The 19,056-nt window shown below is 38.6% G+C and overlaps 1 protein-coding gene and 1 long non-coding RNA gene across 3 annotated transcripts; one reads left to right on the top strand and one right to left on the bottom strand.

The window, feature by feature from the left end:
* Window positions 1-19: 19 nt before the first annotated feature.
* On the bottom strand, window positions 20-19,021 carry LOC126871817 (protein yippee-like 1). Of its 2 annotated transcripts, none has more exons than XM_050631085.1 (5): window positions 18,812-19,021; window positions 3,077-3,544; window positions 2,866-2,909; window positions 2,559-2,667; window positions 20-2,464 (listed from the first exon to the last, which is right to left on the bottom strand). In XM_050631085.1, the coding sequence occupies exons 2-5, from the start codon at window positions 3,176-3,178 to the stop codon at window positions 2,375-2,377; spliced, it is 345 nt and encodes a 114-aa protein (XP_050487042.1). In that variant the 5' UTR covers window positions 3,179-3,544; window positions 18,812-19,021; the 3' UTR covers window positions 20-2,374. The 2 variants fall into 2 exon arrangements, with proteins under 2 accessions (XP_050487042.1, XP_050487043.1); XM_050631086.1 differs by lacking the exon at window positions 18,812-19,021 and adding an exon at window positions 5,561-5,885.
* LOC126871824 (uncharacterized) lies at window positions 8,479-10,787 on the top strand. Its single transcript, XR_007691753.1, has 2 exons — window positions 8,479-9,938; window positions 10,001-10,787. It is a non-coding gene; the product is annotated as an uncharacterized LOC126871824 (long non-coding RNA).
* Window positions 19,022-19,056: the final 35 nt, after the last annotated feature.

Here is a 19,056-nt window from a genome sequence, read left to right as displayed (position 1 = left end):
ATGAAATAAAATAAGTCGATTTCGATTAAATACCTTGTATTTCTTTTTTATTATGAACATGTTTTACAAAGCAAAATTGTGTAATGGTGGAAATGGTGGATGGCGGTGGAGGCTGAGAACTACGGAATTAGTGTTGGTGGGGACAATTTAACAAGATCACTGGAAAAGTGAGTGCGGATAAAGGGACGTCGGCACAGTAATATAAAAAGTACTTTTCAAGAGACAGCATGAGGAATTAGGCCGGCACATTCATTCATCACGTTTCTAAATACACACAAGTACACTGCACTTTCGTATGTATGCATTCAAAACGACGAACGCATATGACTCGTGTTTTATTAAATATCTGAATAATGACCCCACCTAGTTTTTATACTCCTTATTCAATTTGCGCTCTTCTAAGAGAAACGTAGCACAAGAACCGACCAATATTTTGTTTGTTTGTACACTTATGTCACAATTATACTTTTGCTTTATATATGTACTTTTATATTAAAATAGGAATTAAACGTTTTTCACGCCTGCACATTTTGCTACCTTCGTTTGGATATAGAACGCAAAGAACGGTAAATACTTGTTTTTATCGTTTCAAATCCAAATATCTATCCGAATATCGATATTTCATAAATGTTAGGACCTCTATGTCTAAAATAAATGATATCAATTTTAATCGTTTTACAATTTAAAGAAGATAACGAAGGTAACATCAAAAGTCGCCTAAAAATTAGTTTACATCATTTCACTTACACAAGCAGTCTCAAAGATACGATATCCTACCAAAAGAAAATTAATTGTATTAAAATGTCGCTATGTCATTATGTATTGGTTTAGCGTGAAAATGACAAATCAGTATCATGGTAAAATTTTTTCGTTTAATGACCAATGAAAATCAATCGTACATTTGGGCTTCGAGAGGGGGATCGGATATCGGAATTCCGATCTTTTGTAAAATAGTGAATCTGCGATGTCATTGAACTCTATTAAATATTTACAAATGAGATCGATATTAAAAGTAATGAGCAATTAATTTGTTCCGTTTTTAACTTTTTTTCTCGTTTTTCTTGCTTTAATATTATATATCTCATAGTGCGTGCATAGGAAGGCGCAGATCAATGATTTTTTTTATTCACAACAAAAAAGTTCAGTCATACCACACCTTGCAGAGCCGACGAAAACGTGAACATGTTAGAATACGGTATTTCTTTCTTTTTTTTTCCACTAACAGTAATGGCGACTGGCAGATTAACAGACAGTTTGGCAGGCATGGTGAACATAAAATCAAACATATACACACGACACGATTAATCAAACCTTTCTTCTTCCTTCTCTCTCTCTCTCTCTCTCTCTCTCTCTCTCTCTCTCTCTCTCTCTCTCTCTCTCTCTCTCTCTCTGTCCCTGTCACGCACAACGCGCGCGCGCGTACGCACGCACGCACACGTAAGACATTCACTCCGTCTTTCTTCCTCTCGACTTCCGTTTCACACCCGTGATTACTCTTACGGTATCCTTATTTTCTATATCCATGAGGTCCTATAATATTATAACGTAGGCTTTAATATGCTATACTCGTAAGCTATTCTAAAAACTACCAGCTGCGTCGCCTACGATGCGGCACAGCCATCTTAATTAATATTAGGAATATCGGCAGTGAAATTCCAATGATAGACGCGGCGGGCAGGCAGTCAGTCCAGCAAAGTCTGTGGCACTTGCGCTGCTCCGGTGCAATAACGGATTAAAAAATTTGATCTTTAATCGGGGTGCCCCGCGCGTTAATTTTTAACATTTATCATTGCGACATTCACGGCAAAATGTCTAGAAAGATAATGAATTAAAATTAGGAGGGCACCCCATTGTTCGAACAGAGCGATTCTCCATCTTTATTTCCACCATGGCACCTTCGTCATCATATTTACCATAGCTTACTAACGTCATTATCATCTGTTTTTTGTTCCTTATATTCTATATTCATTTGTTTTTTTCTTCCTTTTTTGTTTCCCGTCTTTTTCTTTTTCTTCTATTTTTTATGGTTTGTTGAAAAATAATTTTTTTTTCTTTCTCTCTTTACAATACTTCCTTGTTTGATCGATCCGCGACGCCGCGGATCGCCGGTGTCATCGCTTGTATGATGAATCGATCGGAAAGAACGAAAAATAGCGTCGAATTGTCCGAAACATAAAAAGTTACTAAGATTACAAATCACAAATGAAATCACAGACTTTCGTTGGTGGTTTGACAGAGGGGAGGGGGCCGCACATTGCGATTAGAACAACATTGTAGGCATTATTCTTATATCAGGAAAAGTTTTGATGGGCCTCGTATATGTTTGTATCGGGAGTATCCAGTTTCTCTTGCAACGGGTGACCCTCGACTCGATCTATTCCCATCCATTCTCCTTGATCATGTGAGCAAGCTCGATTATAAACTTGCCCTCTTTATACTTTTGACTCGACTCGAACGCATGCTCCTACAAAATTTCCAAGCGTCGTTAGCAAATACCCGGATCGATCTACGTGCATACACGTATAGCTGTCTTCTTAGAAATTCTAGAGGGAACTTACGTATTTCCACCCAAGGGTGGTCTTACAACATTCACAGTAAATATCAGCGACAGCATGAAGGCCAGTTAACAGAACTCGCTCTTCCGCAGGACCACAGCCTACATTCACCCTAAAACAACAAGAAGACCGATCATTATTCTTTATCATTTACATAAATAGCCTATCGTATCGCGACAGGCCAACGGGAATAGATGAAGAGAGACGGGCATAATATACAGAAAGCACGAGAAGTTTCACGGGTAAAATAACGCGTCCTACTTTCCATCGCGATTTGATCTCGCCTCTCTGAAGACATTAGCATACTTACACGGAATTAAAGAGATAGGCACGACCTTGACTGCCCTGGAAGGACTGCAATCAAAAGGAAAAAGCCTGTATAGTAGACTGCGCATAGTTGCACACATATGTAGAGAATATATAGACGCATAGACACGCACAACACAAGTATACATCGATGTATACAGAGCTCGGAAATGAATGCGAGAAGTCTGTTCGTTACCTGATCTAGCACGGCTCACCTTAGAGATGAGTTCGTCGTGGTTGGCGAGGTGAGCACGGCAGTGAATGCACGAATAAGTGCGGTGACACGAGGGCAGGTATGCTTGAAAAGTTTTGACCATGATGGCGTATCCAAACAAGCAAAGAAATCTTCGCCCTTGTCTTCTTCCTCTTCTTCGTCGTCGTCGTCGTCGTCGTCGTCGTCGTCGTCGTCGTCTTCGTCGTCGCCGTCGTCGTCGTCTTTGTCGTTAATTTGTCTCCTTCTTTTTCTTATCGAGTGTCCAGACGCCTCGCTCCTTTTTCTCGACCTTGGTCTCGTCCTTCCTCTTTTTTCGTTCGTGGAAACGTCCGGCCGTTAACCAGTGACCGATTAATATATCAAATTTTTTCCAATCGCGGGGTGGTGGTGCAATAGTGGCCCCGTTCACCGCCGCTTCGTACTCCGATCAGCTGTTGAGCTGGTTCAGACAGCGCCGGTTCGGGGACACCTGTCGATAAACATCATTATTAGTAGTCGATATATACTCGCCGCTCTTCTCTTTGTATCTCTAATCATAGCAATTCTTATTACGGAGAGTTATAAGATCGACTGTGTGTTGTGCAACTTAAAATTACGCGCTTATAACATCTACGATGACGACACGCGTTGTATGCCACTGTTCAGGGATAGCCGCGTGATCTAACTAACGCAATGCGTTCAATCCGATATCATTAATCTCTACCGCGAACAGATGACATCTATTTGAATAGGATCATCGAGATTTTATTAAAGATAAAAAGAAACTAATATCTGTAAAAGTTAAAATACATGAAAACGGATAGCGCTTTCTTCCGGAAGAAAGAAAATAAAAAGAGAAAAAGGAAGAAAGATGAAAGGTCTCTAATAGCCGTAACATCTTAAGGTAAAATATTGCTATATATTCGAGTTGAGTAAACAAAGGCAGTCACGTGCGAAATGGGCTAAAATTACATTCGTTTGGGCATTAAAAATGAAACAAACATTGGCTTCTAAGCGTCTTCTTCGGGATCCGCGTTCTCGTTACGTTGTACGCTCTACACGCTATTTACTCGCTATCATGTATATTTATTCCACAACTATCAGTTCCGAGTTATTTATAACGGCCTGTTAAATAACGTGCGTGCTCTGGCTCCAAGCACGTTAAACCGCGCGCTGTGGCTTACTATTAGAGTGTACTATGGAAAACCAACAGCTGAGAAGAAGAAGAAGAAGAAGAAGCAAAGGAGGGAGGAAAAATCTCAATACGGTCGCCGCATCGCGTCGGTAAGATAAAGAGAAAAGCAGAAAAAGAATAGATAACATATGGTGCACCGCATATATGAAAATAAGAAATGTATACGCGCGCACAGCGGCGGAACAGCGAAACTGCTTGAACATTTTGAAGCGCAATAGCATTGATGTACGCTCCATATCGAGCGACCGGCTACGCCACGTGCTGGCGTGTGTTCAAACAAAGAAAGGAGACAAGGTCTTTATTATGATGCACCTAAAGAAAGACTTCTTTATAAGGATCGAGGAAGCACGGGCCAGTCTCTCTTCTTGTTAAACGTTCACGCTTCCAACCTGTTTCTGTACAATGTTTTTTCTTTCTTTTTGAGATCACACGATCTTAATATGAGAATCATTTGGAGAGAGAAAACGTTAAAAATGTTGAAAGGGAAGGGATTTTATGAATAGCATTTGTACGACTTTAACCAGAAACTTTGGTTTAGTAGAAATTTAAAAAAGATCCTTTTAGGTAGACGGTTGAACGAGGTTTGTAAAATGTCTAGAGAAAATACAGTGATCTTGAATAGAAAAGTAATTTTGTGAAAATCATTTCCAAATTCCAAGTCAAGGATGTTTAACGAACGATGCGTCCCGCAGCGGAGGCACTCAGGAGTTATATATGCCCGTGGTTCTTAAATGCAACTGTATCCTGTTGTACCTTACTGTGACCTTGAGCTGTCTGAAGGCCGCTGTACTCATCGTCAGAATCGTCAAGTTTCTTTCATATTTATCTGCTAAAGATACTGAAACAAAAGCGTAGCATTTGGTTTGAAACGTCAATGTAAATTGTGCTTCAGGCAATCTTGAAAGAAAACGATTTCTATCGATATAAGTATATCAAGCACCGATGAGAAATATCGATATAGATGCATCGTCGAAGCCTTCTCGAAAAGAAAGATCTCGAAGCGGGACGATCTTCGTTTTCTCCAGCGCCCGTTACCCAAAATTAATTATGTGAAAGATGGAGAGAGAAAAAACTAAGAATATCGACAACGTTGTGATTCAGTTCAAGGCCTCGAAATAAAATGTAGCATCGTTCATTAATATGAATGAGAAGTGCATCGTAATTATGATCATCTCGTTTCCATATTGTATTGAGAAAGACACACACACACACACACATATAGTGGCGTACGTACATATAAAAATAAGAGAGCTTTTGTTTTGTTAGACCTAGCGAGGTGTTCCTGCTTTATAAGAATGAAAGAACGGTAACCTCTTATTTGGATTTAGAGAGCCAGACGCTTTCTGCGGCTTTAACCCGTATCCTCCTCTCCTTCCTCTTTTTTCCTTCTTCAATCCTTCTTCGTCGCGTCCTTTTCTTCGCCTACGTTCCCTCTCTTTCTCTTTCTTTCCGTCCTCCTCGTTCTCTTTCTTTCTCAGCTTGAATCAATCGAAACAATGATTCGTCGTGGCCTTGCGATAACGGTACTATGTACTTCACTTTTCAGGCTTATGGCAGCGCGCGGAATTAACAGCCTGTGTGACACAATCGCCGGACACACTTCCTGCTGTATTATTTCTGACACGTGAGAGTCGCTCTAAAGACCATAAAAAAAGGAAAAGAATGCGACGTAATTAAAACAAATTATACATCTGTTCAATTTCTTGAAACTAATGTTACTTTCTGTATGTTTAAAATCGTTTCTGTACTAATTGAAATTAGCGTATTTGAAATGGAACAGTTTGAAAGAGAATAACGCTTCAAGACGATTTTAATCTACCGAAAAGTAAATCGATACAATAATTCGATTGATATTTTATTTTGAATGTCGACGAGGCACCGATCGGTCTGACAGACTAAAAGCACACGTTACTTTCATTCACAAATACGTAAAACCGTTATCGGTTCGCGTGTGTTGCATTTAAAGATACGAATTCGCGTTTGCGAACGATTATCTGCTAGGTTTAAGCTTGAAACGTAGTTTCATATCTAAATGCATAAAGTTATCTAATGGAACGACGCAGTAGTAATTATTTCAAATATTAAGAATATGAATTATAAAAATTATAATTATATCATAGTTTCTATACACTCTATAGACGCTATAGACTAACAAATTACGAGGACAATGATTAATATATGATAACTTGTAGCTTCTAATCTTTTGCTGACAATATTAACTGAATCGTGCAAAACAGCGCAGAAACTCTTGAATAAAAACACGAATAGAAACCTTCAAATATAACGTAAGATATAATAAAAGACGCTTCTCAGGTTAGGTTAAAAAATTTCTTAGGCATCTCCTCGAGCATCCTTGAATACAGTGACGATAAAGAACAACTGTATAGAATGGTGGCGCGGTTCGATGGCCGCGGACTATGAATCCGCAGAGAGGCCGTACCGCAAGAAAGAAGTTTCCCGACGAATTGTTGGGAACAAAGAGATGGAACACCGAGTCAATACACGACCCAAGGTCATTGCTACCCGTCGCCGGCGCATCCTCGGAATTTCCGATTTTCTTGTCATCCTTTTTTTCCCCGTGCCATGCCGGTGCAGACGGCGTGCGCCGCGTGAGCCCACCTCGCCAATGAATAAGACACGAAGAATCCAGTGAAAGCCCGTTTCTACCCGCGATAGACGCTTTGTTTTCTTTTTTCTTCACCTGCTGTTGATATATGATGCGTGTTATGTACTTACTACAGACGAAGCGTGCAATAGGGAAACACGTGGAACAGATGTCGTGCGGTGCAAACTGCGTAACCCTAAAGCGTACAGTTCACTCTCGAAAACTGAGTTGCGCAGCGAACAACTTCTAGTTGCGAAGTTGCGAACAGTCGCACACACGTTTCAGACCGCGTGAGTGAGTCATAACAGTAACTCATGATGTTTACAGACAATGAAACTTATTTTTAAAAATGGTCATGTTTCCGTTCACCTTGTTCCAATACTGAAGACAAAGGATGGAATTTTATGAAATCGAAGGAACGTAGAAAACCATTTGGACGTTTATGTTTCGGTCGTGTTTTCATCGAGCGACAGAAACCTTACGATATTCGGTAGGATGATAAGATAAACGATTGGATTCTTCTGATACTAAAGACAGATATCGACACCAGAATTTCAGGACATCCGTAGACATTAGATAAAACGAAATAACCATTTATGCGATACACCGAACGTTTATCGGGAATTGAACGACGCATATGCTTTATGTTTCGAAAGCTGAAACGATAAAACAGGAAATTTTACGTCCTACCTTGTATATCCTTTGATTTCTGCTTCGATTTTAAATTCATATGCCGTTTCAAGTATTAGTTGCAAACGTGCATATTTATGAACGTGTTTTTACACGCATTCCGTGTAAATGTGTCTTACACGAGTCTAATACGCTTAGAAGATCACGAGAGGCAAAAAAAGGACTTAAAACTTGATATACATCGTCGTTTCTTTCGAGCATTCAGGGTCAATAAAGAGGCAATTTGTAGAATGGTAAACAATATTATGTCAAGATAAACGCAATAAAGATCTAAACAGATGATTAGATTAAATACCGATTACGCTTTTGCAAAGGTTAACAGTCAGCGGTAAATGCAATCAATATGAATATTGTATATCTTATCGGCTTTTTCCAATCAGGCGTGAAGTTTTCTTTCGGATGATCTCTACGTTAATGTCATATAAGAAACATTCTCGTAACGTGGAATGATAACAATTGCAATGAGCTAGATCGTTAATTGCTCGATCGAAAGTTCGTCGAGTGACTTTCGCAGATTTTCCATTCGATATAAATAGCGGAGATAGAATGAAAGAAAACCTTTCAACGACATTATCGCAAAATCTTCCCGCGGGAAATTTAATCGGCGCGAAAGATAATCAGGTTAGAGGGAAATTTCGTTAAGGCTTGCATTCTTCCCATCGATAATTTCACGTTTGCGCGGCCAACTTATCCATTTCTAACTTAACCGGTAACTCTATCGATAATATTAAACTTCTCGGCCGACAGAGCGATCGTGCACGGATTTAAAATAAAGAAGAAGGTGTTTTCGCTAGAAAATTATTCGATCATTTTTATTCAGATGTACACGTGTCTAGAATAGAAATAATTAATCATTTGTCTTATAATATCGAATAATATCGAAAATTACATTCGTAAAGAAAACTAATTTGAACTCTAATTTCAGTTTCTTACGACTAAATAAATATTATATAGAATATGATGTTGCATCAACGATTAACTAAATAACTGAATGCTCGCTCCAATAACTATGTACTAAAAAAGTCATAGAGCAAGGAGTTAACATCGACCATGAACGTTGAAAACGACGCGATGTTCATTTATTCTTCCCAATTGAAACCGACAACCGAACTAAACCGAACCGATTGTTTTGCCACTGTTGGCGTAGATGTTCGATTCATATTGACCAGCATCCCAAATGGCACCGAATGAACTACTCTATCAGAATCGTAAATTGAAACGATCGTAAAGATTCATGAAGCGTCGTTAAATAACACTTATGTTAATGATCGTTCGCGCACACATACGCGTACGACGACGCACAAAATTGTTTCAATCTAGTAGAAATGTGACAACCGTCGTAATAAAAGCACATGGACGCATGGCTGACGGCCAACGATACAAAAATTCTTGCCGATTCTAATTTGGTCCCGATGTCGAGGTACAATCCTCCACGTTCCACGTATTATTGTTCTCGGCTCCATTGAATAAGGAGTTGCGGCCATCTTCGACTAAACTTCATTCAACGGAGCCAACACATACCACACGCATCATGTGGTAACCCAATACAAACACGTGACAAGCGCGCGATTATTCGGGATGCTGTTACAGCGAAATCACTATCGAGTAGATTAAGCTGAAACTATCGAAGTTCGCGAGGAGTCGCGTAGCACCTGTTTCAAGGACCTCGGCGAACCTTGCGTTCGTGTACCGTAGCCGTCTAACCAGAAATCAATTTTAATCGATTTCATGCTCGGCCAGCCATCTAAACTCTTCGGTGAACCGAATGTACGTATTTGTTTGGAAATTTTGATACTTCTATCGAGTTCTAGATGGCTACACCATGGACTAAGAGCTAGTACACGATATAACATAATAGGCTTCCCCTTAACCTTTCGCTAACTCGATATAACAGGTAAGGTTAGTATAATAAAGTTGATATAAGCAGCTTAAAAAGTGCTAGTAAATACGCTCTAATTTCCACTAGAGGTCGAACGTACGAGTTCCATACGAATTGACTACAATTCCACATTTTTTCATTTTTTTTTTTTTTTTTTTTTTTTTTTTTTTTTACTGTTCGAGCATTTTCACGCCGACTAATTCGCAGTAGAATTATCGTATCGATACCAAATATGTATAAAACAATCGTTACGTTATAACGTGGACAACGGCAATCCATGCAAATGTGTTGCACACGTATCACGATGCCATTTAGTGAGCCATTAATCGCATGGGTTGAAAATTATCAGGCTCTTATATTTGATACAGCGTAAAACCAAGAAACGAGCATTCTTCCGACAAAGACTATCGACTGCATCGATAAAGAATTTCCGTGACATAATCGAGAATCTACACGCGACCGATAATTCACATGCAGAAGAAAGTGTTCCATGAACGAATCACGTACATGTCTAGGTACGTATGTATATTCTTTGCATATTTCATGTATATTTCATGTATTCTTTTTGTATTCATAGAATGTTGTCCATCGTTTAAATGGCGCCATTTATAAGTTGTCGTTTAAAATGACGAGTGGCTACAGAAGCGTCGAAAACATATTTCAAGCGCATAATAGACGATACTTCTCTAAGAATACAGACGATCGTATATTTCGATAAAAATATTAGTTATTCTTGATTCACAAGGTAAGTCTTCACATTCTACACGATGACTATAGTGCCGGTCAATTACATATGTACGTGTGTGTAGTCGTACAATTTCATTTCGTAATAATTTCATTTCGTTCCTGTCGGATTTCATTTCGAGTTCGCAACTTTATTGACGTATATACATATATATATACACACACACGCGCACACACGCACATACACACACACAACTGAGGATACGATCGTGATCGACTACAGCGATAAACGACATATCGATAATCTCCATGATGTAAAAAAAGGATGAAAGACGCGCTACGTTGCAGTTCGATATGTCACGCGCGATAATCGATAACTCTCTTCAACGACTAACCCTATACGGAAAAGGGTTAAATAGATGATCGTGAACAGTGGCGTTCGCGAGAAGGCAATCACGTGTTTGACCCACGATCGACGGAACACGCATCGCGGGTCATGCAATACAGTCACGACTCCGCGCGTCATCGCGTGTATTGACAAAATGTTTTCTATTGCATATCACATGCAAGGCGGTACACGGTGATACGGCCTTAACTTGGATTACATGCAGAGACGACGTAGATCAACGTCTTTCGTGATAACAGACCCACAGAAAAAAAAAAAAAAATAAAAAGGAAAACAGCGAAGGATCACAGTTTTTACAAACATTTGCCAAGTAGCTCACACACGATAATGTTTACGTTTTGCACAATCTATTTATTCTAGAATACAACGTAGCAAAGTCTCCTGATCTTTACAAAACTGACCTCTTCCTGAAAAACAAGTTTTTTAACTGTATTGATAAAAAGAAGTAGAAGTTCGAGGTGCTACTTCCTGTCTGAAAAAAGATATTTATTATCGACGAATTTACTCAGCAGAAGATAAACAGCACAAATGTACACGTAGAATTGAGCAAACGTTCGTAACGCGATAATGTCGTACGTTTAGAAAAATCAACATGCTCGAACATTGACTAGGGTTCAAATCTTCGCTTGATAAAAGGTCGGAAAATTTCAACGAGAAGGTTCGATGTCAATGGATGTACACTTAATTCAGAATAAGGACACGGAGAAAAGAAACGTAACAGCAAAATCGAATATTTACGACGTTTACGTTCTGAGTCGATTCAGGTATGTGCATTAAATGTGCATGTATAGTCTCCGCATTCGAATTTCACAGTTCGTATCTCGCTATAAAAACTGGAGATAGACGACACGTAACGTACGTGAGCGTAAAAAGATCACCGTTTGGATACGAATAAATACTATGCGCGACTAGCAATATATTGTATAGAAACGAACGTGAAAAAATAAAAAGCAAATGAGAAGTAAAAACAAGGAGATTGCGTATTATACTTTTTCTACAAAGATTCGCAATGTTACAAGTGCGATGTACGTGGGTCCCAAAAAGCTGTTGATCTCCGGCTAAGTGTAAATAGCGAATGTACGCACTTGGAATACCAAGTGCACCATAAACACAAACATTAGTGATAAGGAAACAAGTGACGTTGCGTCGTTTCCCTCTTTATCTCGTCAACATGGATTTAACACGTTTTACGCGACGATCAAAATATCTCTCGCTGATAATACGATGTAAACATTGAGCCCTGATAGAATTTCGTATGCTACGATTTAATAAGAAACGTATATGTAAATATAAAGTAGGAAGAATACCATTTTATCGTTATTTTTCCTAAGTATTTCAATTTTATTCCAACACGACGCCTTTATGCAGATAGTTCGTAAGAAACATCGTCGACTTACGTTCCCTTTAGTCGTCGTGCAACGACGATATCTCTTCTCCCTTGTCTTCCATCGAATGCACAGGAAGATATGGCTTTAATAAATCACGCAGACCTCTCGAATAGGGATAAGAATCCGACAGTGCATTGTAAGCAATAAACATTTCCATAAAAAAGAAAATTTGATTTCATCAATTTCTCAATACTTTGATCATTTCCATTAGCCCAATTCACAAAACATCTTTAAACTTCATATCGGAAACCTGAGAAAGAAACACATTCTATTAAATTCTATTTCGATGCTAAGCTAAAATAATCGACGGTAGACACGTTGCGGTCCGATATAAAGTGAGAAAGGTAATGCAATCCAGATATCATTCGGCCAGTTATTTCTACGGAAAGTGACCGCGGATTTGTTTCTTTGTTCCTGAACACGTTACTTACCAAGAGAACGCTATCGATCCATGTTATGGTAAACGTAAGATCGCGACTAGGAACCAAAATATTCGAAGATATTTCGTGCACGCAGCAACCGAAAAATTTCAAGCAGACATCCGCAACGGGAGGAACAAGCTCACACGCGATCGTCTAGTGCGTATATTCATACATCCGTGTATTTCCCCCACGAGTAAGGAAAAGAAAGAGAGAGAGAGAGAGAGAGAACAATGACTCTAAAGACGTCGCGTTGCGCGCGTTTTCTTCGCAACAAGTTTTACATTACACGCCGCGGCGTGGCGGGACTGAACGACGAGCAACGGCGTGTTCTCGCTTAGCATACAGATAACTCTTTCGTTGAGCAAGGTGCACGATCGTTTTATAAATAATTCGCGCGGACGTCTAAAAGCGCCAAGATTGTTGAACCACGAGCAAGATTGCATGCAAGAGCAACGAGTAATTATATACAATATAACGGTGCCATGCACACCACGCGAAGGAAGAAACGGACGGCGATAAGAGTGAATGCGTTGCTGCGAATATTTTTTTTCCAATCGCGTTGAAGCTACTGGCGAGATCTTTTACGTTTGAAATAAAAGATTTTGTTAAACAAATTTCGCTCTTATCGTTACGTTAAGATTTATGAAAATTGAATGGCTAATTGGCCATAAATCAGGACTAAATGTGACCGGTTAGCAAGGTAGGCTCTATACCAGGAATACACGTAATCCTAAGCCAGACGACCATAAAAGTAAGTCCTTAATATCCTAAATGCCGGAGTTTTGTTCTATGAAAACAAAAAATGGTGGGGAGAACAAACACGTGAACGTAAATATATAAACCTAACTAAGTACGGCTACTGATTCATGGTAAATAATACAAAAGGAAAACTCACGAATTGCGTAGCGTATATGTGGCGGTGCGTTGGACAAGTGTATGCACGAGTACGAATGAATCATACTTCCGAGCAAATCGTTGTACGACGATTCAATAACCCAGCTGGCTTTTTTGCCGTGCAGATTTACATTTCATCGCGACGACTCGTTGAACATAATTAGTGATCCGCGCGTACTGACAACGTTCGACGAACCGAGATAACCATGATAATAGGAAATCTAAACTTCAAATTCCAGCATTTCGACTAGCTTTCTAAAACGTATTACGAAAGACAAGTACTACATTATCAAATCGATGAGCACAAAGCGAATAGCCTCTTTCCTATTAGAGGTCGTTGTTGGTGGTCAGCGTTTTCTTTCATTCTTGTTCCCCCTAAACTCCTCCTTCCTTGTATCCACATATATATCTGTATGTATTCCAGACTCGAGTAAACATATACATATCCGTGGTTATATTTACGTATAGTATGTACGGCTTCGACTATTGGCTCGTCAACTATGAGTAAAATAAAAAAAAAAGGCGATGCACTACGTAAGAGCGACGAAAACACTGCGTCTTTCTTTCCTTCTTATTTACCTCGTAAATACATTAGGAGAAAAATAAAAAGAATAAGCAAGGGGAGATATGCGGGTATCATTTTATCGATACTTGGAATAGCCGCGAACTTAAATTTCGTGTAAAGATGACATGTTCCAGGTACATGTCATAATCAAGCGTAACCCATTGTTTCCGATATCTATCGTAACGAACGTTCGATTTGAAACGTTTCAATTATATGCGTGGAACAGTGAATGGACTTCGTATTTATCCGTGTCCCTATTATTCCAAGCAATGGCCACCGGACAAGCAGACCAATGGCGCGTGGCAAGGACTTCAAATACAATCCGGAATATATGTTCCAGATAAAGAATATAATCCAATCTGTAACGAAGCATCGCGTTGGAATCAGTAGAAAAAAGCCAGTATCGTGATCTAATCCGTTCGTCTGATCGCTTTGAAAAAAAGAAATAATGTTTTTTTAAATACACATTAGAATTGCTATATCCTAAGTCTTCAGTTTGGTTTTTTTTTTTTAATTACGTAAACTCGCAATCTTCTGTTGTACAATCGTTACAATGCAAAAAAAAATGAGAGAACGATTTGAAAAAAAAAAAAAGCGAAGTCAAGTTGCGTAGGTCACGCACGTACAACGAACCAGCGCAGCGGTAGAGTGATAAATGATAGCGAGGTTTTTGATCGCAAGCCCGCCGAGCCCCACTACCATGAGAGCCGAGTTTAATCAAGTGCGTGCGAAGAAAATAATATGTGCGTTAGTTTATAGTTCGGTAATAAAGAACGTTTCTAACGGAAGTTTACTCGTGTCGTATAACTGTACGAATTATGAATGGGAATCTTCGTGTAGTTTGTCACGTTTTACCAGCTATTATGACTAACTAGAAATAAGTTCCTGGAATTAAAGGTCGTTCGTAACTTTACCCGATGTTGCAAGATTTTCTTTCACGTACGAGAACGATTATAATTAAGTACAATCACCGCTAAACATTTGGCAATATAGTAATTTTAGCACGCATATTTAGCAGAAAATCTTTAATAAATTACCATAGAAATACGTCCGTTATATTACCGAATACGCGTAAAAATAGCGTATAAAAAGAAAACCGAAACTGGACGTTATTTATAGATCCCTATAAAAGTGTCACAATTGTTTTCGGTTATACTTTTTCGGTATATTTGATAAATATAGATCAGAAAAGAATGTTACATAAATAACTGCCGTTCGACAATTTATTGTTAATTATTAAAAAGTTATAAGAAAGATAGGAAGATAGCGATAAAAAACTTCAGGTAACTATTACACGTAACAATAAGAATAATAAAGTTTATTTGTCAACTCTATTTCGTTTCAATGAATTTTTCGTATCAACTTACTTAATATAATTTTTCTTACGAAATTCTCTATGCAAGTCTAATAATATGAGACCTAATTACAACTTTGCAGACTAAAATACTGTTCCTCTCATACGTCATATTCTTAATACAACTATAAAAGACCACTGTTTATACAGTATTTTATTTTTCTTATTTATATTCGTAAAACTTACTCAAAAAGTTTGGCCGGCAAAACTTATAATACCCATCCAGTATAGGCGAGGGTTTACGCTTGCGTACATGTATAACGTAAACGCGTAGAATATAACCCCTCACCTTATCCCAACCGCTAGCGACTCAGCAGGGATAAGTTTAAAGATTGTAAGAGGCATTGCCCTGACTGGCGTGGTCGCCAGCGAGCAGAGCCTCTGCTGGGAAATGACAGAAGAAGAAAAAAAGCAAGAGAAAAACAAGACCCCCTCGGAGCGTTCTGGAACATGCGTTGGCCAGCCTGCTAGATGGTTCTATCGCGCGCAGCCCAGCTGACAGCCCAATCAGCTGTAAACGTACACAAAAGCGTCGTCCAACAGGTCTACGGAGGACGCGTTCATGGAAACAGAAAATTCGATGCGTTTGCTTGCTTGAAATATTCAACGACTATAACAGAATTAAAAAAGACTTAAAAAATTGGCTATATCGAAGCGTAACGCGTTACGGACAGATAATAACAACAAGCCACTAATTAGTCATAATTATACTGGAATTCCCACTTTTAGAAAATTTAAATAACTGTGTATAACGATTAGAGAAACGATCATTACAGGTAGTGCTTTTATTCGAGAGTATGTATTCCGTGGAACTTCTTTTATACATAATACACGAATACCTAAAATATCGGTATCGTGTTACTCAACGTGTATATTTTGCTTTGTTCGGTGGACGTCCAAGTTTAAGACTAGAACTACGGGACTTGTATCAAGGAAATCAAGATGAAGAATTTATAAAAAAAATATAATATAAAACTACAAATTATAGATGCATCGTTGTACATTATAAAATTTCTATAAAGAATTGCGAATTTCGAGCAGTCTGGTAGCCCTTGTATTAATATCACGGAAACACTTTCTCGTAAAAAAGCAAAATTGTTACAATAGTGTAAATATCTTAACATCAAACACAAGATAATAAATAATATGAACCTAAAAGAACTTTTGTTATTGAGGCAGAAAAAGCTCATACACAAAATTAATTACATAAAATTAACTAACAACTTTCTAGGGAATTACTTCTAGGAAATTTTTGGGTAAATGCTTCTTTATAAATAAGAACAGAATTAAAGTGTATCGTAAAAGTATATTATCATTCATTCATGAAAGAAAACAAAAGATTTGTATTTGTTAAATGGTGTAAGAATATTTTTGCAGAGTACTGTACACATGGTAGGTGTATATTGGTATGGCCAATAGCATGGTTACGAAGGAACGAGCGAAGAACTTTCGTTGCGCGAATCAAAGTGACTGTATAGCAGCTTGGTTTGGTCGCTGTTGCCTGGCTAGACAGGAATCAAGCGAGGCTACACCACTGCAGCTTAAATAAACACCGGGAGAGGAACAAGCGCGGCGCACAGCAGCAGCTTCGAGTTTAGTTAATTCGGGTCATCGTCCTTCGTAACTCGTCGCGCATATTTAATTTTCCATGTAAAGCGTCCTGTGGACGAACGCATCACGCGGATGTCGCTTTCAAAGCGAATTGCACCTTAATATGCACTTTGTGTATATGGACACCGTCCACACACCAAACGGTTCTCGGGCTATTAAATTCGAAAGGCGCTCGATCGACTCGAGAAACCCGTAGTCAAATTGTACTCAATCGGTACAAGTACAAGGAAAGTAGATATATATACTATTCCCTTTTAGAGAATTTCTGTTGACAGTATGATTTTTATAGTAAGAGACAACTTATATCATCCATTTACTAAAAGACACAACTAGGAAAAGTCCATTTTTCAAGAGATCGTTTTAAACTTAAAAATTATTAATAATTCCATTATCTAGTAATAAAAAAGAATTTCTTTTCTTTTATCGTTGGGATAAAACAGACTTTGGGTTTTGAGGATATTTAATAAAATAACTACTAAATAGGGAATTGATACAATTTTTGCATTGTAACATTCCTTTCGTTAAATAATTCGATATTAATAAGTAAAGTAGTATCGTTTTTATAGAAAATAAAAATAAAATATTAGTTAAATAAAATAAAAGATTAATAAGAAATAAATAAAAGATTAATTTTTGTAGATACTTCAGAATTGACAATTTTTTAGATGTCACTCTTTTAACAAATCGACGATACGTAAATGTTGATGTAAACTTGGCCAAATATTTACGATAGAAAAATCGATCGAAGTTTGGTGGTCTCGGGTAGAAACACACAGAGGGAAGAAGCAAAGCGTTACGTCAATTCCCTCTACCACTTATTGTTAGCCTTTACCACAGGTACTATGCTGGATATTATGTATGTACGGTTTTTTCAGAGCGATCGAAGCCATTCTGTACGTACGCGTTCACATACAGCAGAGAGAAGAAATGTCGCAAAAGGGTACCCGCGTACTAAAAGATAACAGTTTGAACGTTTTTAAGACGAGGCGGTTGAATCAGCTGTGAATGTGTACAAAACAAGACGGCGCGCATTATCTTGGTGAGATTGCCGGTTAAGTATCAAGGAAATTATCACCACTGACGCGGAATATTACGATGTCGTTGACATTGTAAGTGAGAAGCAATTTAAAAAATTTGAATAAAAAAAGTCGACGAATAAAAATGTATTCGAAAAAGAAACGAGGTATACATACGAGAGGCTGATGGAAATTTAATGAGATGTTAAATGAGTGTAAACTAAGTGTACAATGATCAATTAACAATGGAATAATAGATTCTTGTCCTACGCACACGTGCGGACGTGACGACAGAGCTATTCGATATGGCAGATTATGCACTGTTACTAAGCGAAGAAAAATTGTAATTAAAGTGTACCATCAAGGTAGAAACGAAATGGAATGAGTCGATTGTAAAATTTCAGATAAACGAAGTAACGGGAAAAATCGTATGGAAACGCCACACAAAATGACGGCCCTGATCTTCTCGTGGAAGGCAGCTGACAGGCCCCCGTCAGCTGAGAGCGTACACAAAGTCCAATGCCGTATGCGCACGTACTTTTAATCTGCGGCCTATTTCCAAGGGAGAGTTCACTGTCGTGCAAAATTCATATACGTTTGCACAACCCAAGATGATACTATTGTAATCACCTGAATGATTGCACATCAAATAAACAAACTTAAAGAAGAAAAAATAGTATTGCGTCGTTCCAAGCACAGGCTGACCGAATGAAAACAGCATGGACGTTTCCTCGAATCGCGTTTCAAACATACTATTATTTGTAAAAAAATATTAACTCGAGGTAATGTACGAAATTGAAAGTTTTCGACGAATAACGATCCTTCGATTCGACGCAGATATCGTAAATAACAATTCCTGTGATAAATGCATCTATTGCACTTTCAATTGTCCAGGATACATTCGCGTACTAAATCATGTTTCACGGGACAGAGGAGATCACATAGAAAAATAGCAGTGGTGTTAAAGGAAGTGTCTGTGATGTTTTCAAAGCAAAGAAAAAACGTGTGCATAGATGAAGAGGGTGCATCGAAACAAGGGTTTACGCACCTCCATATGCATCCGTGGCCGCGGCAACGAGCGACGATGTGTGTCCTCGGCCTCTTCTCCGTCTCGAGCTTTTGATCACGGATCACGGTTTCTTCGTCTTCGCGAAATGCCACAAACAACGACGACGACAACTCGTTTTGATCATCACTAACGCGAAACAGTCGCATCCAGCGAGCACCGTACTGCTGATCGGCTCGGCGTCGTTCGATTTATTTCGGTTCGTCCGCAGGCGGGACGGTATACGA

This window comes from Bombus huntii, chromosome 12, assembly GCF_024542735.1.
Source record: "Bombus huntii isolate Logan2020A chromosome 12, iyBomHunt1.1, whole genome shotgun sequence".
NCBI lineage: Eukaryota > Metazoa > Arthropoda > Insecta > Hymenoptera > Apidae > Bombus > Bombus huntii.
The sequence above is the reverse complement of the archived record's forward strand: the minus strand, read 5'-3'. Positions and strand labels throughout refer to the sequence as shown.

Excerpts from the sequence above, each read along its gene's own strand:
- LOC126871817 (XM_050631085.1), bottom strand. The coding sequence starts at position 3,178 with ATGGTCAAAACTTTTCAAGCATACCTGCCCTCGTGTCACCGCACTTAT. Across the intron at positions 2,910-3,076 it reads ACGACGAACTCATCTCTAAG|TCCTTCCAGGGCAGTCAAGG; the intron begins GTGAGCCGTGCT and ends TTTTGATTGCAG. Across the intron at positions 2,668-2,865 it reads GCCTATCTCTTTAATTCCGT|GGTGAATGTAGGCTGTGGTC; the intron begins GTAAGTATGCTA and ends TTGTTGTTTTAG.